The sequence below is a fragment of the Fundulus heteroclitus genome, chromosome 7 (genome assembly GCF_011125445.2).
Source record: "Fundulus heteroclitus isolate FHET01 chromosome 7, MU-UCD_Fhet_4.1, whole genome shotgun sequence".
In the NCBI taxonomy this organism is placed as follows: Eukaryota; Metazoa; Chordata; class Actinopteri; order Cyprinodontiformes; family Fundulidae; genus Fundulus; species Fundulus heteroclitus.
This window is the reverse complement of record NC_046367.1, coordinates 22,118,493-22,140,861: the sequence shown is the minus strand read 5'-3', so window position 1 is coordinate 22,140,861 and position 22,369 is coordinate 22,118,493. Positions and strand designations below refer to the sequence as shown.

The window sequence follows — 22,369 nt, the reverse complement described above, 5'->3', positions numbered from 1 at the left end:
TATATAATTATTTAAGTAGAACAATGACTAGTGCAAAATTAAGTTGTATTTACCGGAGATGAAGTGTAGACTGCAAATTCTGTCATGGTATAGGGCTGCCACAGTCGATTGGCATCCTGCATCCTGTTCATTGAAATTATCCATGTCTTTCTTCATCCTTCGGTAAACGAAAGAAACGTACATCCGACGATTTGGAATGCCTCTGTGTGCAACCGGGAGCACAACAAGTCGTAGGCATTGTTTAGATTCCAAAAATAAACTAAAAGTCCGCTCTAATTCACCCGTTTTGTCACGCTGGTAAGCGAAAACAGTGCTGTGTTTGCCGACCACCGTAACCCGGATGTAGCGCGGATGTAGCTCGTGACGTCACGCGTGAAGTGCACCTATCACTGTGCAGCTAGGGCTACTTCTCCAGGAGCCCCAAACCCATTCATTTTGGCGGTGCTGATTGGCCAAATATTTATAAATCTTCCCTAGCAACAGTATACGATTGGTTATTTCGCTATACTTGTAGGGCTCCTTGAGTCACAGCCCCAAAAGTGTAGAAGAAGAGAAATGATACGTCTGTTGGTGGAAATACACTGTTAAATGATAGAGTCAATCAGTAGAAGTGTTTTAATAATTCTTATTACATGTAGCCACGTACTATTAAGTAAAAACCGACATTAATAATACTTTTAAAATCTATATACATTTTGACTTTTCCCCTCCACATCTAGGGAGGGCAGCGCCCGAGCGCCCCCTATGGGCCAGCCGCCACTGGTAGTTTGTCTCTGTACTGATTATGTTGATACTGAGGGCAAAAATGAGTCTGCAAACTAAAATAAGGACAAAATGTGCTTAAATTGGCACTAAACTAAACAAAGAAAACTAAATCAAAACTATTAATTTGAAGAAAAAAATCAATAGGGGTGTCAAACCGGTGTATGCACTACGTCTTTTTTTCCCTTCTCCAGTATATCAAAATACGCGCAAAAAGTCACTCACAATATGGCGACAACTTTTACGTACGGTCGATGACGATATGGCGTCTTTTCTTCTATGACCCTGCTATTATCGCATTAGTTACAAATAATTACAAGTGATTATTATTATTATATGTTTTATTGATGTGTATTTTACTACTTTGCTTTTACATTTTAACGTATTTCAAGCCTTCGTTTTATACCCCTTTTTTACACTGTTCGTGACGTCATATCGCTGCGACGGAAGTTTGTCGGTGACGCATTGCCTGTTGTAGCTTGACAGCTAAACAAGTCCTGCCAAAATGTTAGGGACGTAACTAACAGTTCACTTTAAAGAAAGATTGTGCTTTTTTGTTTTCTTTGGAGGGCTAAAATGAACTAAAGCAATTTGCGGCACACTCAGAGTCAATCTTCAGAGAGTTTCAGGTGGTTTAACAGACATCATCATCATCATGTCGTTTCTTGTGGACTCAGTCATCATGTTCACCTCTCAGGTAATCGGTTAGATAAAAAGTCTACTTCTCTGTAGTTCATTTTAGATGTTTTGGACACGGACCACTGCGTCTCAGATAGTGTGAAAATAAAATATTGTAAATATTACCCACAATAACCGTATGGTTCACATAAGCATTATTGTTCCTGACCAGTTTGTCAACGTTTTATAACATCTTATCTGTGTTAAATGGATGATTTAACAGCTCACGTACAAACATATTGTAGAATTGTGTTTATAAATGACTTCTTTATATAGTGGTTATAGATGTGTGCAAGCTGACAAACAAGTTAGTTACACCTTATTATTTGCGAAATTAGACCTTGAACCTAAAAGTTCAAACCAAATCTAGTGGGTTATTCTGCTCGACTTTAAACCCATACAGTGATCTGTCAATAAGAATGTAAGATTAAAAAAACAACAACAACTATTTTATATATTAGGTCACTCTGCGTCTTGCTGCTTTTTCACCAAGTAATTTCTGCATATTTCAACACAGGTGCTGTTTTTTGGGTTTGGCTGGTTGTTCTTTATGCGGCAGCTGTTCAAAGATTATGAGGTATGACGGTATTGTGACTTTTATTAGAATTAGGCACAACTTAATAATTGTCAAAGTGAGGCACACATGCCTCTGGTATTTCCTAAATACATAATACATAGATTCTAATAAAAACCCACAACATTTGACCTTGTCTTAGTTGACAGATCCGAAAAGTTTCACTGTAAGTCTGTATTTTTGTTTTCAGGTTCGACAGTATGTTGTCCAGGTGGTTTTCTCTGTCACCTTTGCATTTTCTTGCACAATGTTTGAACTCATCATTTTTGAGATTCTTGGGGCCTTAAGCAGCACGTAAGTGGTGTTTTTTTTTATAAATTTTTTTGTGTGGGGGTAACTTATTCCATTGGGAAAAACTATTCAAAGTTGTTAACCATAATATATTCTCCTAGTTCCAGGTATTTCCACTGGAAGCTGAATCTGTATGTGATTCTGCTGGTTCTAATCTTTGTGGTGCCTTTCTATATCGGTTACTTTGTTGTCAGCAACATACGACTATGTAAGTTCAAACAATTACAAAAAGAGCAAGCCCTCTTTAAACGTACTGATCATCAGATGATCTCATGGTTGAACGTTTTGCTTGTTGTCTAAACAGTACACAGGCAAAGACTCCTTTTTGCCTGTATGGTTTGGTTCACCTTTATGTATTTCTTCTGGAAGTTGGGAGACCCATTCCCTATCTTGAGTCCAAAACACGGTGAGTGTATGAGGCTTTTATCAATGTCTTGTGTCTAATACCACAGTATTGTAATACTAAAAATTTTAATATCCTTTGAACATTTTCACATCTTTCCAGAAGGTTCAGTGTAGTTTATGTAATAGATAAGCACAAAGTAGTGCATACATTTGAAGTGGGAGGAAAAGGAAACACTGCTTTACTTTTTATTTTCAAAAACAAAAAGCTAAGTCTAATATTTATTTAACCATCTTTATTCTTATTCTCCTAAATACAATCCAACCAACTGTCTTTAGAGGTCAGCTAATTAGTAAATAGGGCAAACCTTATATCATGTAATGTAATATAAGTATATATACAACAGTTCTATAAATGCCTTGGGGATTTGTAGGAGAACATTACTGAATGAACAGCATCTCTATAGAAAAGTGACACGAAGAAAGCCATGGGAAGTCCTGTTTGCAGCCTGCCACCAGTAATGTAAGGGACATTGCATGCATGTGAAAGAAGGTGCTCTGCTCTGCTCTGCTCTGACCTAAATGTAACTTTTTGGCCTAGATACAGAATTCTTTATCTGGTGGGAAGCTAACACGGCACAGGTTGACCTTCCAACAGGACGACTGCTCTATTCATACAACCAGAGCAACAGCAGATCTGGTTTACATAAAAGCATTTGTTAGAATGACCCAGTCAAAGTACAGACCTAAATCCTATTTAGAATCTATTGCAATACTTGAAATGTTATGTTCACAGACATTCTTCATTCCTTCTGACTCAAGCTGAGCTATCTTTTAAAGATGAATTAGAAGAAAATTCAATCATATCTGGTAGAGATGTACCCAAAAGACTTGTTTTAGTAGGGGACATAAATATGTGCTACTTATGTCAGTTTAACAGTTTGCAGTTGTAATGTGGCAAATTGTTAAATTGTGGACCTTTGCAAAGCTACTGTGCAAGCATTCACCTCTCAAGTTTAAGAGCTGGTTGTTGTTTAATATCTGCTGCTGATGGATCTTTGTCCAGGGATTCTGTCCATTGAGCAGCTGATCAGTCGTGTCGGTGTGATCGGAGTCACTCTCATGGCACTGCTCTCAGGGTTTGGTGCTGTCAACTGTCCATACACTTATATGTCCTATTTTCTCAGGTGAGACTCCTCAGCTGTATTTTGCAACACTCATGTAGAAGGTGGTGCCACTGTGTCTTCACAGCTTGTTGTTTTCACAGAAATGTAACAGAAAGTGACATTCTTGCTCTGGAGAGGCGGCTACTCCAAACCATGGATATGATTGTCAGCAAAAAGAAAAGGTGCGATTAATTAGTTTTTACCTTTCTAAAAGTTTTTTATCCCTCTTAATCTTTAAACAATAAATTTATTTTTGCAAAATGTAAAAATGATTTATTTTTGTCTGTGAAGAATCGCCATGACAAGGAGGCAGATGTACCAACGAGGGGAGGACCAAAACAAACAGACTGGTTTCTGGGGCATGATCAAGAGCGTCACTTCGACACAAACGGGCAGTGAAAGTATCCTTCTTGCTTGGATGCTTGTCTACTTTTTAGACGCCTATTAGCTGTCCAGAAAAATCTTAGCTGGTTTAATCCCTGACTTCCTCGCTACAGATCTGTCTTTGATCCAGCAGGAAGTTGATGCTTTGGAGGAGTTGAGTCGACAGCTCTTCCTGGAGACTGTAGATCTTCAAGCCACCAAGGTAACAAGTTTGCAGGGTGTAGCACACAAGGGTTGTCTGAAGCATTTTACACTGGAGACAAAAGTAACCAAACAAAGCTGAGACTGAAAGATTCTAAAAGAATTTGGGAATATTTTATTGACTGACTGGAAAGCTGGGATTTAGTAAATATGCAGATTTCCTATTTTTTTTTATGCCGTCCTGCTGTCCGGTTCTTAAATCATTTCCCCCTGTTTTGTTTAGCTGGCCTCAGATTATAGAAGCTTGCCCGTTACTCAAATGTTTTTTTCACCTGCCACTTGTGATGCTTAATTATACATCTCCAAATTAAGACATATCACAATGTATGAGACATGTTTTTACTTTATTTTAATGTAAATAGAGGCATTTCTTGCTATTGCCTACACTATTAAGTTACAAGTAATTCAGTGCTGTGATAGTTCGTCCTTAAGAAATAGTTTAGAGTTCATTTCAAACAGGTTAAAACTAAATAGATCAATGTTTTTAAAACATTGTGAATAGACTCAAAGCTTGAAACTTATTTCTCATTCATTAATTTGATGCACCAGTTCTAAAAATATGTACATATTATATGTGGTAAGTTATTTGCCAGTGTTGTTTTTCATGCCATTCTTCCTGATCTTCAGGAGCGAATTGAGTACTCAAAGACATTCCAGGGAAAATACTTCAACTTTCTGGGGTACTTCTTTTCCATCTACTGTGTTTGGAAAATCTTCATGGTAGGAATACGCCATTGATATTTTCTATCTCGCATAAACATTCTCTGCACATTCTGCTGATTACATAGTCATATATGTTTCCTCTGAAAGATACGGTGCAATTTAAACCTTTCTTTTAATAACAGGCCACGATAAACATAGTTTTTGATCGAGTTGGAAAGACGGACCCAGTGACGAGGGGCATCGAAATAACAGTGAACTACTTGGGCATCCAGTTTGATGTAAGAGACACACTCGCTTGCACAACTAAGGGATTATGAAAGCTTTTCCATAATGGTCAATGCCATTACATGGATTTATATGAATCCTCTCTGCAGCCACTGCTTCTTCAATCTTAATACCAACCCTGAAATTAAGTTTTCAAATTAATTTAATTACTTTACAGGGAATAGCTTTATGTCTCCAAAAAGGCACAACCTGGAGTGACCCTTTGTAAAGATATTTTGCTGACCATCACTGACCATCACTTGTCCTTTCTGTAGTTAACCTTGTGCTGCTTATGTTAAATGTGTTCACATAAAGAAACAGTTGTTAAACTTAATCATAAAGATTGACCCTGTAAAAATCTAAAATCTTCTCTTTACTTCCTCAAACCGTATTGGCTTTCATTTTATGATTTCTGTTTTTTTTTTTTTTTCTTCATCTTCCAGGTAAAATTTTGGTCCCAGCATATTTCTTTCATCCTGGTTGGAATAATAATTGTCACTTCCATACGAGGTTTGCTCATCACTCTTACAAAGGTAAGGTTGGCCCGGAGGGAGGGGGGGAGGGGGGGGCACTCTTAAATTCAGATTAGCAACATTAATCTGCAGTCCATCTGGCTTTCACGCCAGATTTGAGGCATTTGTAACAAAAACGTATTAGGTTGGGCCTATGAACAGATGTTTTTCATCTTAACTGTGTGTTGCAGGTAGTTGACTAAATTAAAACATTTAGCACAATCTCTTCTTGAAAATTATGATCTCTGTTTCCATAATCTGCATGTTGTCTTCTTCTATTTTTTTTTTTTTTGTAGTTCTTCTACGCAATATCGAGCAGCAAATCTTCTAACGTCATCGTGCTTGTCCTCGCTCAGATCATGGTGAGTGTGTGCTCCTTCGTAACCGTTCTTTGCATCCCTGAGTTAAATGTGAATATACTTTTATTTGTATTCCAATCTTTCAGGGGATGTATTTTGTTTCATCTGTGCTGCTGATGCGCATGAGCATGCCCCTAGAGTATCGCTCCATCGTGACAGAGGTTCTGGGGGAGCTCCAGTTCAACTTCTACCACCGCTGGTTCGACGTCATCTTTCTCGTCAGTGCCCTGTCCAGCATCCTCTTCCTTTATCTCGCCCACAAGCAGGCACCAGAAAAACACATGACCCTCTGAGCACCTGCTGTTTTGCCTGCAACAACGCTTTTACCCCTGAATCAGGAACAGTTTCTGGGGTGCCTATTGGAGCATAAGTTGAAGGAACTTGGCAACTGGACTTTATTGAACAGACAATTGTTCAAACTAAACATTAAAACATTCTCTATTTGGTTTAATTTTACATTCTTTTAGTTGTTGCTTTTTGTTTCAACACACTGGCTTGAGCAAAACACATTTCTTGCTTCACTGCAGGTTGTTTCACTGTGATTGATTTTTCAAAATGTTCAGATACGGAATTGAAATGGGAAAGAAAACAGGCAACCTCAACTCGGATGGAAGCGTGTTGACTTGAATTTTTATTTTCTGTAAGAAATGTGAACTTTTTTCAACATTAAATAAAGACAACAGAATGTGTAAAGGAAGGAAAATGCTTGAAAGTCAACTATTTACTCCATAAGTAGAAGATTTAACATTATCTCAGGTTTGTAAAAGAGGCTACTCATTAATACACGAGTTGATAAAATAAATTTACAGAGCCCTCCACATTTATTGGCACCTCTGGTAAAAAGTGTTAAGATAAGGTGCTCTTTTACCTCAGTAGTTGGCCTCCCTTATGCTCCTACTTATTGTGTGCAGTAGCGAGATAATGTTTGGTTTTATCCAGCTTTGTTTTTTTCACGGCCCTTTTTGTTTGGAACTTATTAAATATTGTTTTGACTATATGTGGACTTATTTAGGTGAGTAACTGTCTTGTAGCCGTTGTCTGTGTTGTGAAGATGGAAATACAGTTAATCTGTGTTAAATTTCCTGTTTTCTTACCTTTTCATATTGAAGAGTGGCTAAGAAAGACAGGTCTCGTTGCTGCATTGTTGTTTTATATGTTAAACAAACAGGAAGTCATGGATTACTAATTTAAAATTCCCATCTGATCATATAAAACAGTAAAGCCTTTATAAATATGCAACAGATGCCTGTTTTTTTTGGGGGATTTGTTCCGCTGGCAAATTTATCTGAAGCACTCCATCACCCGCCTGAAGGAATACATGTATGCAAATTAAAGGTTGATATTATGCTACTGAAAGAAAAGTAAAAGTTTACAATCCTTTTCAGCTGCTCTTAGGCGTTCCAGTAAATGTTGAGGGCACTGCAGATGTTTCTTAAAGGAACAACACGTTTTTTTCTATCAGTTCGATAAACAGCTGTTCTGCTATGGATCAGATTTTTGGGGGGAACGTTTTAACTCCCCGTGCTGTGATTTTTTTTCATTTCCATCTCTTACGGTGTTTCCTTCTGAATCAATGAAGCTCATGGAGTGCATTGTCAAAAAAGAAAATCATCAGATTTGGCCACATCAGGGATGTTTTCCTTCGGGAGCCTTCTCAGAATTTCTCATCGACGCTGTCTTCAGATGAAGAGGATGATGTAGAGGGTGTCTAAAAGTAAAAAGGGAAAAATAATTAAAACATATGTTATCTGAAGCAGGATGACTGCCCTCTGTAAGTCATTGGACCAAATGAAACTTGAAATGGTTTTATCATACTCAATGTCAACCTAATTAAGCATTTCTTGGTTTTATCTTCCCCAGATACACTTGGAGAACAGAGATTTTGTTTGTTGCTGATGTTTAAATATCCAACACAATTTACCCACAGCTGTCTTGTGCTTACACCAGCCAACTAAGAGCTGATCAGAGGTTTGCATTTTGCTAGTGCTATTTGATGACAACAACAAGTTGCATTCATGACAGTGAAGGATAATAGACTTAGACTTAGACAACTTTATTTGTCATTTTGTATGCACAAAGTGCGTACAGAATGAAATTTCATTTGTATACAGCTTGTAAAATCACAGTAAATTGCAGTAAACTTCAGGATAAAGATGCAGCAGCGATTTATGTAAACAATTGAATGTAAACAATGCAAGGGGGCATTATCACCATTTATTTCAATGGCCCAATTCTGTGCCTGGCAAAAGTATTCATAAACCTTTTGCCACATTAGAATCACAAACCTCAATGTGTACTATTTTAAGTGATAAACCCAACACAACGTAGCATAAATTTATAACTCTATCCTTTAAAAGATTTCTTTAAAATTTTGTATATTGTTTGAAATGACTCTAATGGTGCTGTATTTGTAGTTAAGCGTTAACCGACTTGGTACATTAAAGATTCGCACAAAATACACCAGAATGTTCTGTTCCACTCATGAGCTTAATAATTGATCAGAGCTGTCATTTTTAAAACCGTGCTGGTTAGAAATATTACTGGTGATAGCAAAGGGCAACACTCACCCTCTGTCTCTCCCGCTGAGGTGGCGTCTCAGGCCGGACCTCCTCCTCCTTCTTTGTCTCCTGTCCCCCCTTTCTGTTGGGTTCAGGGGTCTCCGCTATGCGAGCCTCATCCCTGGACGTTTCCCCAAGGAGAGCGGGTGTGATTGTCACACCTTTGGCTTTGAGCTGCTTGTAGACATTCCTGCTAGCCACCAACATCTCCAGAGAGTTGCCACTTTTGCGGATCATTTCCACCGCCTCAGCATGGGTGCTCTGCTCCACGTTCTCCCCGTTCACCTCTATCACAATGTCTTCATTCTCCAGACCGGCCACATCTGCTGCGCCGCCCTTCACCACCTGAAATGACGCGGGTCTCAGCAGTTTCACGTGGAGTAGTCGTTCTCACGCATGGGGTCATTCCTGCTGGTCTTACCTCTGCGATATATTGGCCATGCACCCCTTCGACGCCGTTTAGGTGAAAGCCATAGCCGGCAGGGGTCTTCTCCATCCTGCACAGTTTGGGTTTCAGCTCCTCCTCCCTGTCTTTCACAGACGGGGATGGTTGGACAGGGCCAGGTAAGCTCAAAGCTTCAGTGTAACTGGGTGGGGAGTTGGAATCTTTCATCTCCTCCCAGAAGAGCATTGGAGACACTTTACCCTGAGGGGCGTGAACATTATTATATCAGTACGTTGCCAACATTTTAAACAGAACCAGAAAGACTAAGAGCGGGCGTGTGGCTCACCTGCTTGTACATTTGGTCCGTGTCTTTGTCCACCACAAGTAAGCAGCATTTGTTGCTACATTGCCTGATCCTGTCCACCACCTGATCATGGCTGCAACTGTCCACCTCCTTCCCATTCACAGCGACAACTCTGTCCATTTCCCTCAGACCGGCTTTTTCTGCTGGGCTGCCTTTCTCTATGTCCTTTACAAAGTGTCCTGCATTAGATCACGGAGTATGTTGTTAAACCCGGACCACCTCTCTGCAGTGAAAGTTACAGTGTATTACTTTTTTTTTTTTTTTTGGCCTTGCCTGATTGGTTAGGTTCCTCTCTGAGCAGGAAACCATATCCATCTGGTCCTTTGGTCATGTTGATGAAGTGCGGTTGCTGGGGGAGAAATTTAACTGTTGGAGACCACGCCCCTATCTTGGCTTTTTTGTTGCGATAGAGCCTGTCTGTTTCCTTGTCGACAAGCAGAAACATGACGTTTTTTCCTCCCAGTTTGATCTTTTCTACCACTTCATCATGTGTGGAGTTTTCTATGTTCTCCCCGTTGACCTCGAGCAGACGGTCTTCGTTTCTCACTCCGGCGTTGTCTGCTACTCCGCCTGGCAACACCTCAGTCATGAACAGTCCCTGCTCGCCTGATACAACAGAGCAAAAGGGATGCAGAGATGAAATCAGACAGAAAACATCTTTTATTTGAGTGGAGGCCTTGACAAACGCCTGCTCCAGATATCTATTGCTGATTTGAGTAACTAGTAAAGATTATTGGCTTCTCATTGCAAAAATCACAAGGGACATCTAAAAGGCACTGCTATATTTTTTTTACACATCTTTGCACAATTTATAGACCTACAAACATTAGGAAAAGCCATACAGTAGATATAGATGCAGTCAAATTAAATCAAAGATTTATTTTAAACAGATCAAATAATAAATACATTGTTGTACCTATAGCCAAGCTAAAAGCGTAAACAATTTTCTAAAGAAAAAGAAAATTAAATAAAGCTAATAACTTTATGGTTTTATTGGAATTTCCAGTTTAAACTTTTAGACAACGGGTTGCTGTCAACACTGTTAGATGTGTTGTCCTTCTGTAAAACCTTAAACAGCCCTTGAAATACTAATTCATTGACACATCTGTTACAAATTATGATTACATTTACCAAATCTATCCTTCCCTTCATTAACTAGGCTTTGTATTCATAAAGGTTATGTTAAATTCTACTTCATATATGGACCTACAATCGCAGCTTAGTCTGCATGGTTTTCATCTTGTGGGTAAACATTGTTCTCATGGGAGTCAAGAGCCTTGGTAGCGACCGTGTCTCTAGCTACATTAAGGACGATGTTGTAGTTGATCAGGTTTCTCTGTCATTCTAAAAAAATAACTAGAAATGCATTTTATTGCTAAAAGACATCAAAGAATAGAAAATGGTGCAGGAAAAAAATAGGCTTTTGACAGGCTTTTGGCTTTTCTACATGGTACGATTGTTGGCATCTCTGGAAAAGGCGTGAAATAACCGTAAAATAAATTAATTTATCGTTGCAGCAATATAGACCTAAACAGAACATTTTAAAAAGCACACCCTTAATTCAATAACATTCACTAAGTAGGTAAAACACAATGGTAAAAATTTGTTTAATTAAAAATCTCCTTTATTTCAGAGCATTCATGATATTTTCAAGACCTTACAAAGTTTATAATGGCCTTTCGCTTAGAAACTGGTTGTCATAGAAACTTGGCGAGCCTAACATGTCACTATTTGCTGCTGCTCTCTAACTTCTGAGTTTCGGAGATTTCTTTTATCATTTTTTACCGCCCTTACCATCCGGTGCGTTGTGGGTGGGATTCTCATACAGAATCACATTATATTTCCTCCCCACGGAAACAGGAAATCATTAAGCTCCCAAAAGCTCGAACAACTCCAAAATTAATGAATAGGCTACAGTAAAACAAAAAAATTGCTTCAATGAGGCTTGCACTATTTTATGGATATTGTTATGAGCATAAACAAATTTTGCACCTCTTTTTAAAGAACATTAATGTGTTAAACCTAGGATTTGTTTAACCCCCAGTGAATAACTGTATACTTACATTACATCAGATTAAAGGTTTTATTTAATACATTTTTTTATTTGCTGTAAATGTTCATGCTGAGAAAACTATGCTGCAGCAGTAAATGATAAATATATTGTAAGGCTTTTTACACATTAGTTCCAGGGATGCCAATTACTCTGAAGGGTGCTATAAGTTTTTTTTTTTTTTTTTTTTTGTCCCAGACAGCAGCATCATAGCTTACCTCTTACTGAGCGAAGAGAAAAGCCAAATCCTGAGCTAGATTTGACCAGGTAGCAGAGTTTTGGTTTTGGAGTCTCCTTGGCAGCACCATTGGCAACCGGTGTGGATTGGGGGTCAGAAAGATTAACCCCCAAAGATTTTGCTTGCTTGTAAGATGATTCATCCAGGATGTGAAATGTGACAGACGCTCCGCCATTCCTCACCAGCTCAACCACCTGTCCAAGGAAAACGGAAAAGTCAGGAAAAAAAAGCTAATAATTTAAAGAGTAATTATTGATTTCGGTAATGCACTGCAGTGTCTTTGAAGGCCTGCTCACCTCTGAGTGGGGCAGCCCATCAACAAATGTTCCATTGACCCGGAGGATGCGGTCTCCGTCTCTCATACCAGCCAGTTCAGCTGGGCCTCCCATTTCCAGGCAGCGGATCAGGTGACCTTCCTCATTCTTCTCCACTCTCAGATAGAAGCCAAACGTCTGGCCAGGACTCTTGGTCAGCGAAATCACCCTTGGCTTGTAGGTGGGCATGTCTTCGGAGCAAAGGAAACTATCTAATTATTGTTCATATCAAATAACTGGCATCCAGGAGAGAGATGATCAGAATGGTTGCTCCTCTTGGACTGGGTTACATGATTGATGAGACTTTCTTTAAAGTGCAGAGCTTCATGAAATGAACATAGAAATAAATCCTAACTGTGTTTTCTCACTTAGTTTTTTTTCCCACACCAAAACAAAACTAAATGAGTAAAACATATAAAATAAACTCATTAAAACATTCAATAAGTTTGGATAAATGTTAAAAATGTGTAAATATTCAGTCAGCCAGATATTGAAAGTGACATCACACATATATTTTGCTAGTGCTAAATATATATATTTTTTTAAATCTTTAAAAATGTTCCCCAGAGATGTAAAACATTTCTAGGTTCTTCCGTGGTTCTAGGTTCTACCAAAACTATGGGGGTTTTCGCTGCTGTTGTTTGATTTATCCAACTGAAGCAGGTGCATATGTAGAGATTGGGACTTTAAATATGACAAAAAAGCAAAAAGACTTTTGAAATAGCGCTATATTAAATGACTATCAGCCGTTCATAAGTTAAATAAATACCTTCAAAATTCTTCCTCATCTGATTCCCCTCTTCTCCTGACCACTGTTACACATTATGCATAAAGCCTTTAATCCACCACATAACGCAGCCACAGCATTGCTGATGACTTCAGATGAGAAGTTAATCTTCTATGATCATTCTGCAGAGCTGGGTAATGATTAACAGAAGGCACAGCTGACTGTAGACAATAAAAGATTGCATGGACTTTGAATGCTTAATAAGGGTCGTCCCTTTACTTTGCCTGTTTGCTTGTTGTTAAAGCTGGGCCATTAAGGGATATGCACATGCATTGATGATGACTCATCTCATAGACACAGCCCACTAACTTCAGAGAAAAAAAAACACAAAAGGTTTTTATTTAAGAGAACAGTACATTTATTTAGCTTTACCTGCATCTGGTACTATATATTAATGAAGGGAATGGACTGAATTTAGATGCTCCTGATGATAACAACAACAACTTTCTACTGATAATGTAACATTCTTTATCATTTAACAATAAACCCATTCACCACAAACCTATAATGAAAATGGTCTTTATTAAAGTTTATTTTTTTATACATTTACATTTAAAACATTTTCCCTACATCACTTGATAGCTCTGTAGTGATGTGGTCACCCAAAACGTGAAGCTTGTTCACATTTAAGAGGCCAAAAGAGGTTGATAATCCACTTGCTCATTAAAAATGCCCAAATGTAATCAAGACGTCTGAAGCGAGAAGTGATGTTATTTTTTTTTTCTTGTTGCTGTACTGTTAATAGCACATTTACAGCAACTCGGACTTTCTGCTTCACAGGTTTGTTTAATCTTACCGGCATCTTGTTTCGGTTTTGTTTGGGTGTTTTTTTTGCTACAAAATATTTACCAGTCCAAAAGGATACTTCATTTTTTTGTTGTACAGTTTTAAAACTCAAAAATGAAAGAAGGACATGCAAATATATTTGCACATTTACTCACCAGCTCGTCTCTGCTTGCCGTCCGGTTCTAAAGGGGCAGCTCACCTGTCACTGATTAGCTGTTATTGCATCTTGAAGCTGCCTCCCACCCTCCTCTCCATCTCTCTGCACGGACTTTGACAGGTTAAAGGTGAGCCTAAAGGCTGAGTTATTTAACAGTGTCTCGTGTTACGACTCTCTGTAGAGGCGGTAGCTATGTGCAGCCTTTCATCAGAGGGTGATCAGTCATCCGTCCAGTGGTCAAAACTACACGCAGCAGGTGGCAATTTGGCAATTAGAATAAAGAGATCACGGTCAAAATGAAGCGGAAAGCATCCTGATGGTGGTTGTATATAACCGATTAATGGTTTCACTTTGTTGTGTAACATATTAGCAGAGGAAGCCGTATTTGTTGTTGAACTTTTATGGTCAGAGCCAGATTTAGAAGGATGGGGGGCCCCTGGGATGGAACCAGTCTTGATGCCCTATCAACACAAGTTTTCCTGCTAAAATTGGTTCATATTGAAATAGTCTTTTTCAAAAAGGTAAACAAAAAAAAGCCTCAAAACCTAACAGTAACTCTGCCCAGCCTGTGTGCGATGATACACAGTAGCAATGTATCAACAATAAAGAAAGTGGTACAGAGCTTAAGCTCAAACCATGATGCTCCTACATCTGACCTGCTTCAGACCGAGAATTCAGTTTTTGTCTGAGACATCATAATTTTTAAATAATTTTAAACACACCATCCATCCATTTGACAAATCTAGAGATTTCTGGGTGTCAAAACTTAGATTTGACACAAGCTTTTTTCATTTGTCATAAGATGATATTTCACAATGATATGTTTTAGTGCCGGACTCTTATTAAGATGCAAGGTGAAGAAAATTGCTTTTAAGATGGAACCTGAACAAAAAAATGAAGTACCCAAACCTTTTTCCTTTCTTTTTTTTTTTTACAAGCTGCCTAAAATGTTATCCATTTAATCTATTGTTTACATACTGACTTTATTTCTCAGCCCTGCTCTCTTCACCCTCTTCACTCCGGACTGTTCTGCTGTCCACCCCACAAACACAGTGGTGGAGTTTGTGGACAACACCTCTGTGGTGGGTCTCATCTTCAACAATGATATGTCCCACTATAGGGATGAGGTCAGCAATCTCACACAGTGGTGCTCCAGAAACAATCTGATTCTGAACACCAGTAAGACCAAGGAGGTAATAATAGACTACAGGAGGTCCAGGAGGATCTACAGGATTTGGAGTCAATTTATGCAGAATGAGTCCAAAGAAGGTCCAGACGCATTGCACTAAAGTACCTTATTGCCTCATTATATGTTATTTGTGGCTAATCCATGTAATATGGCTCATTTTGCTAGCAAATGGACTGATATCAAAGCCATCGGACTCTGGCACAAACCTTTCAATCTTTTGCACGCTATATTGTAAAAAAAAAAAAAAACAGCACTGTTCATTGCCTGTTTGTCATGTGTACCCTTAGCCGGATTGTCCAAAAGGAAATTTCACCACAGTAACACACAGTGAAAATTAAGAATCTTTGTATCTTATTGGTTTGTCAGCATATTTAGATTGTATGCATTTTGGCTTGGGGCGGTGCAGTGGGTAGTGCTGTTGCCATGCAGCAAGAAGGTCCTGGGTTCAAGTCCAACCCTTGCCCTGGGTCTTTCTGCATGGAGTTTGCATGTTCTCCCTGTGCATGCGTGGGGTTCTCTCTGGGTACTCCAGCTTCCTCCCACAGTCCAAAAGCATGACTGTTAGGTTAATTGATCGCTCTAAATCGTCCTTAGGTGTGTGTGAATGGTTGTTTGTCCTGTCTGTCTCTGTGATGCCCTGCAATGGACTGGCGACCTGTCCAGGGTGTACACCCGCCTCTCACCCATTGAATGCTGGCAATAGGCACCAGCGCCCCTTATGACCCCAGCAGGGATAGATGTGTTGGAAAATGGATGTATTTTGTTTTCCATCTGACTGCACCGGATTAAACTAAATTGGCTTTTTCTGTAAACTGACCCAGCAAAATATTTTTCCTTAAATGATAGAAATATACAGCATCGAGCCATATCCATTCCTCAAATTCAGCAGGTCTGTAACGCCTTCGTCAGGAAAAAGTTTAGAGTTCTGTATTTTCAGTGAATCATTGACACAGTAGATCATGTTTCTTGTAGTTGCTGTTGAATGCTGAACGTTTGTGTGAAAGGTTGAAAAAGTCCACTGTAAGCTTGGGTGTTGTCCCCCAGGTTTATGGCTACAGTAGACTCTAACATCAGGAAAGTTATCGAGACATCGGCGTGCTCAGGACTGGACAAAGGTATAAAGCAAAACCAAGAAAAACTAAATGTGCAAACCTTAAAGTCACTGTGCTGCTTTTTGTTCATATGGAGAAATGTGAATAACTTGTGGGCCGTAATATACAAGAACATGGACCATCAGTATTGCTGCCAGTTTTTTACAGTTCTTTAATAATGTGCAGATAACAAGCTGTGTTTTTTGACATAGGTATTTATACATGTCACACTTCAATGACACAACATTCTTTTGTAATCTGGAAACAGAAATACTTCCCAGCTTAGCGTGAACGCTCACTTGCATACCCAGCTTGGTCAAATCACAGAAACGTCTTTAAAAATGTCCCATTTGTTTTCTAAATTCAAACTGCCTTGACTATAAATGGGAGATGGACTTCAAATAAACCTTCCTCTACAACAAGGAAAGGCATGATTCACACGCCAGGCAATGCGGTGTGCTTTACAGAAAAATGTAAGATTAGGAAAGAGGGACGGACAACCGGTTGTGCTTATATGCAGCCTATTCCTCAACAGTCACGGAAAACAGCAAAATCATCGAAGAAGATTGGAGATTCACACAGGTAAAAATGTCAAGACAGTGGAAGAGCTTTGCATGACTACTTCATCCATTTAACAAAAAACATTCTAAAATCAAAATGACCAAAGACCCCACATGGGAAGCTAATATGTTAACTCAGTTTCTGGAACAGGGCAACGCCTCAACTACTCCTCTGTTTACACAGCGGCCTACTTATACCCAGCTCACTCATCCTTCTCAGTCTGTTACGTTCTTTCAACCCCACCCTCCCTTCATCCTCATCCCCTTTCCTTCTTTTCATCTCTTCATCCTCATCCCTACTTTCTCATTCTTCATTTTTATTGGTTGCTGGTCCCCCTTGGGGTGGTTCTAAGTGGGCGCGGGAAACCTTATCCAGAAGACTGCACTCCATACTAAGTGTCATTCTCCCAAGCCCTCTGAACCATCTCTTCAGTATACCTCACTTCCAGGATCATCCACACCTTCAACCCTCTTCTTTCAATAAATCTTTGTGCCGTGGTCCTTGCTAGTGAAAACTCCATTTAAATAAAATGACAAACCTTTGACTTCACCACCAATTTTCACTTAGACATAACTAAAGTATATTTATGTTGCTCAGTATCTAAAATGTGTTTAGATTTTATTGTACAGACACTCTTTTTTTTAACACACCAGTAACCATATTTTAAAATGTATTCATATGCTAAATAAACAGATACTTCACACATTTTCCAATGATGTTTTTGAAAAGGCAGGAGAAGAGTCAAAGAACTCCAGGAACATCTTCAGTATAAGATTATGTTACTGCAATAGAACATTAATTTATCTTAAGGTTATTTTTGGTGTTTTACTCAACCTTTCCAGAAGTAGCAACGATTTTACACGGTGCTGCCCATACAAAAACATTTACACTTGCAAAGCCATTTCAGTCATTTGAGCTTGCATAAATTGCGTGCGGTTTTGTTGTCTCTGTTTTGGCTCACTTGTACCTTTTATAGCCTATTACCACGGAGAGCAGTAATGCATGCTGAGAGACAATCCTAACTGTAGGTGGAAAGATGTATAAAATCCATTACCTACCGGACATCAGTTTTCCTTTTGCAGCCTGTAATAATATGTATCACATTACCCCTGCTCTTATTGCATATACACTGCAGAAATAGTGATATAAACAAAACCATCTCAGCAGATCGCTCAGCAGTACTTACCTCATGAAAACAATTATTTGTTAAAAGTCATCACATCTGATCTCTTGTACAATATGCAGTAACAGTAACTCCTAATGTTTTTAATGTATATTTTTAAGTCCGTGCTTCACTGTTAAAATAAGGTATCAAGGAAAAAGTACAATGAATGAGATTTAGCATGGAACAAAATAGTAAGTAAAATACAAGTAAGTAAATAAACTTTATTTTTATAGCACCTTTCATATGATAAAAATCACAAAGTGCTTCACAATAAAAACAGCCATAAAGCAATGAGATGACATGTTTCATGAATTGGCGCTATACATATATAAGACTGAACTGAATTGAACAACACAACATAAAAAGATAAAAGAGAAATAAAACAGCATACATGCAACATCAGAGCATAAATCTAGTTGAGAACTAGTTAAAAGCCAATCTGAACAAATGGGTCTTCATCTGCTTCTTAAAAGAATGAACAGAGTCAAGACGGTGTAAAGATGGTGTTAGGGTCCCCAGGGGGTGTGATTACTTATGGTAGCTCCCTGGGGATCCTGGAGTCTGTGTATGTGTGCTGTTGTTTCGTTCACCCCTAGATCCTCTTTTTGTTTTGGCGCAGAGATCCTGCAATTGATGGGTTCCATCCCCTGTTCTGTGTCCTGGGGCAAGACACTTTACCCACATTTGCTGCTGGCGGTGGTCAGAGCGCCCTGTACCGCTGGTGCATGACAGCCTTGCCTCTGTCAGTCTGCCCCAGGGCAGCTGTAGGTACTAACATAGCTCACTACCGTCAGTGTGTGAATGACTAAATTGAAGTGAAGTGCTTTGGAGGTTGCCAGACTGGTTAAAGTGCTATACAAGTACAAACCATTTGTCACCTGTTTTGCATTAGCATTTATTATTTCAGTAGGTCTGTTGGCTCTTTCTCTGCAATTTTGTTGTGTTCATCCCGAGATCTTAGTGTTATCTGTTTAGTTTTCTGTTAATCATTTCTGTTAATTATATATTCGAGTATTGGTTGGATTAGTTCCTGTCTGGCTAGCTATATTCTTTATTATTCTATAGTATTTTAGCTCTGTCCCTTTTTAGTATTAGTTTAGTCAGAGATCCTCATTTGTGTTACCGGTATAGTTTCTGTTAGTTTATGTTTTTATCATTTTACTAGTCCTGTTAGATCCTTATTTTATGGTTGCCCTCCTTTAGTTCAGTTCTTGTTCAGCATTTTGTTTGAAACATTCTTATAATTAGATTCAGTTCCTGTCTTAGTTTACTTCTGTTATTAGTCTTTTATCTGTTAAATCTGTTCCTTATTAGTTAAGTTTCCCCTTATGGCCATTCTCTTTAACCTGTCGGGTTCTTTTAATGCCCAGCACCTGCCAGTTCATTTCCCCTCCTTTACTTCAGCCTGATTGTATCCCTCAGTTCACCTGCGCCTAATTACCACCCACTTGTTTCCTTCCGTCTCTTTCCTGTTAAATTCATAGTGCGTTCCTTTTTCCTCACGAGTCACAGATTACGTCATCTCTGCCTTTTTTGCCTTCCAGTTTCCCCTCTATTGGACAGTAGGAAAAAACATGGATGCCCGCAATGTTGTTAAAACAATGACAATAATGCTGTTCTAGGTGGTATTTTTTTTTTCAAATAATCAGAGCTGAAACATACTGTCTGATGAACACTGAAAGGTAGCACCTGTACAACTGGCTAAATGTCACATAAATATTAGAGAGCTGCTACAAACAGCCAAAGTATCAGATTTTTCTCAATGTTGCTGCAAGTAGCTGCCATTATGAATGCCGATGTCGAGTACCATCCTGCTGCACCGCCTTTCCGATTCGTAATGCTGACTTTAGAAACTGTTCCAGTAAAATTTTCTGACCCGGAGGTTGAGAATGCCAACAATCGAGGACAAATGGATCACACTATCAGCCTACGCTATCAGACACATCGTCAGGTCCTCTGTCTTTATTCACGATTCTACCCTGCTCTGGTTTCATCCGTGCCGTATTCCTGGTTCCTGGTTCCCTGCATCTTGTAAGCCTGATTTTACTCATTAAATCATCTTCTCATCGACATGCGACTCCTGAGCTCTTGTCTGTGCTTTGGTCCGGCTCCTAAAACCCTGACAGATGGAGGCAATGCAATCCATGACCGACAGTCTGGGGGCCACAGCTCCAAAAGGCCGCTCCCCTCTGGTCCTGAAATTAGTCTGTCGAACCATTAACCGGCTTTTGCCTGGAGGATCTCAAACTGTGAGAAGGGGAATATGGCTGAAAAAAGTTGGTAATATAAGCTGGAGCTTGACCACACAGGGCTCTGAGAGTAAAGTAAAAAATGTTGAAATTAACTCTAAAATGTACCTGCAGCCAATGTAAAGAGATTAAAACTGGGGTAGGATGTTGTCTCTTTCTTGTGTTGGGCAAAATACTTTCCTACACTAACTACAGATGGTCAAGATCTTTCTTTTTTAAACACTTAAAAAGGCTGTTACAACAGTGAAGACAAGAGCAAATAAAAGCATGAAAAATCATCTATAATTCAGCTTTTGACACCAAAGTTTGAAGCTTAGAGATATTTGACTCAAAGAAACAGTTTTTGATTAATCCACGAAAATACAATTACCCCTTATTTTTGCAATATTTAAAGGGAGGCTATATGATCATGAAGCATTAAATGGGTGGGTTTCCAGGATTTTAAGGAAAGTCCATACATTTTCTGCAGGGTACATATGAGTTCCACAAGTTTAATACTAGCCATCTTTAAGATATTTATCCCACCGTAAATTTCTTTGAAAAGGTGCATAGTGCAAGTTTTGAAGTTAAATATTATTTATTTTCTTTCCAATATATGCAATTACAATTGCCCGTCATATAAAATGAGTTATCATCTGTATACCGCAGTTGCCTCTATAGGCAGGATTTATCTCTTCATGAGAGTTATTTGGGCTGAATGCTCTGGGCCTGCGTGGGTGTGACATGACGTGCGCTCTCGTTCACCTGGCTACTTTGTTGAGTCTCTGCTGTAATTGATGCATTAGCGAGAGAACATTAATTAACTTCAATATTTATAGCTTTCTTACCTCAGACGACATTAAACATCTAAACAAAAGACCTGTGCAGTCGCAGCGGCAGATGCTTTTCCTCTTCTCCCATGCACTTGCACAACATTTCATCTTGTCACAGGGGCAGACGTCTGCAGAAATTGTGGCACTTATGCTCCTATAAAAAATAATGTAACAATTCACCAGGGAAACATAATTTCATAGTCCAGGATTGTTCTGACTCGGTAGGCTCAATTCTGCTTTGTTTTATGGAAAGGTCAATGGTGTTCCAGTTGCTAGGGAACAAAAGGTACAGTCATATTCAATAGTTTACAATATTAATGAAGTTAATTTTGTTACAGTAACTTGAGAACTCATTAACGTTTGGTTAACTGGGCTTTGACTGCTTTTTATTCTGACTGCTCAGTGGCGACCCGATCAGACTGTTCTCCGCTGATAACCTGGTGACAGTGACGTTAAGCCATCGCTGTTCAACAATCAAAGGGACAAAAGCAGAGCTGAAAGTCACAAAATGTGAAAAAGCAGTTTTGAAACTGTTAATCTACGTTTTTTTTAAATAAATCTCTTGAGAACAATGTTTACAACCAACTGTGGAGGTCCCTGAAACATCAGACTTACTCAGTGTGCACCCGGATACTATACAACTGTGTTTGCCTGCCTGGGCTGGGCTGGTGGTCTGAGCAACACATGACTCCCACCCTCCAGCCTCCTGCTCCCTACAGGCCTGGAACTGTGTTTTAGTAATCAATTCCTGCAGTCTGCAAGCCAAGCTGCAGAGGATGAGAGGGCTGACAGGAGACAGAAATCTGTTTTAGCTCGGTTTAGCACTGATGCATTCCCCATCCATCGCCTGCCATCACCACCTTGTGTTTAACGTCTTCCCCAGATGATGACTGCCAGTATTGATGAGCCTTCCAGGGTTGCAGTTGTTCATTTGATCTGTAACATAATCGGAGGGTGTTTACAGAAGCTGGGAACAAAGTATGGACATATTGACACATCAGAAGATGCAGACCCGGGTTGTGAAGTACCACCCCGGCAGTGATTATATTCAACTAGTCCTCATCAGCGCTGGAACATCCATAATCAATGCTCCACGCCATGCCAGCGATTACCTCACTCAGAAGGAAGCACTAGTCTCTCTCTTCTTGTCTTGATTGGAAACCACACAGGCTTGTTTATCTGGGGTAAGAGGCTCTGCACATGACGTGCTGGAGCCACTCAAAACTGGAGAGAGATTACAGAGGCCATGCTTGAAATAAGGGTCCTATTTTTTTCTCTTCTCCTCTGGGAGTCCCTTGAGTGTTTAGAGGCCAAGTAGATGATGCCTGTTTCCTACAGCGACATCAAACCTTAGAGAGCGATGACATTTTAACCTTCTGAATAAAGTTACACCCAGAACAAAGACGACACAGTCCGCCCTTAATCAAAAGAAAAACAAGCATTTAACTTGTTGAAAGTATCGATGCC

At 39.3% G+C, this 22,369-nt stretch overlaps 2 protein-coding genes across 4 annotated transcripts; one reads left to right on the top strand and one right to left on the bottom strand.

Moving 5' to 3' along the window:
• The first annotated feature begins 1,210 nt into the window (after positions 1-1,210).
• si:ch73-390b10.2 (Golgi pH regulator) lies at positions 1,211-6,889 on the top strand. The gene is made up of 14 exons (XM_012875081.3): positions 1,211-1,459; positions 1,958-2,017; positions 2,205-2,308; positions 2,407-2,513; positions 2,610-2,711; positions 3,714-3,834; positions 3,915-3,995; positions 4,105-4,214; positions 4,311-4,399; positions 5,026-5,118; positions 5,244-5,339; positions 5,769-5,858; positions 6,134-6,199; positions 6,283-6,889. The coding sequence occupies exons 1-14, from the start codon at positions 1,418-1,420 to the stop codon at positions 6,487-6,489; spliced, it is 1,368 nt and encodes a 455-aa protein (XP_012730535.2). The 5' UTR covers positions 1,211-1,417; the 3' UTR covers positions 6,490-6,889.
• Positions 6,807-13,921, bottom strand: pdzk1 (PDZ domain containing 1). Of its 3 annotated transcripts, XM_021322826.2 has the most exons (9): positions 13,112-13,200; positions 12,875-13,022; positions 12,088-12,296; positions 11,772-11,985; positions 9,777-10,109; positions 9,486-9,682; positions 9,176-9,400; positions 8,764-9,099; positions 6,807-7,904 (listed from the first exon to the last, which is right to left on the bottom strand). In XM_021322826.2, the coding sequence occupies exons 2-9, from the start codon at positions 12,891-12,893 to the stop codon at positions 7,851-7,853; spliced, it is 1,587 nt and encodes a 528-aa protein (XP_021178501.2). In that variant the 5' UTR covers positions 12,894-13,022; positions 13,112-13,200; the 3' UTR covers positions 6,807-7,850. The 3 variants fall into 3 exon arrangements, with proteins under 3 accessions (XP_021178501.2, XP_012730534.2, XP_035995080.1); XM_012875080.3 differs by lacking the exons at positions 12,875-13,022; positions 13,112-13,200 and adding an exon at positions 13,834-13,921; XM_036139187.1 differs by having other exon boundaries at positions 12,875-13,200.
• Positions 13,922-22,369: the final 8,448 nt, after the last annotated feature.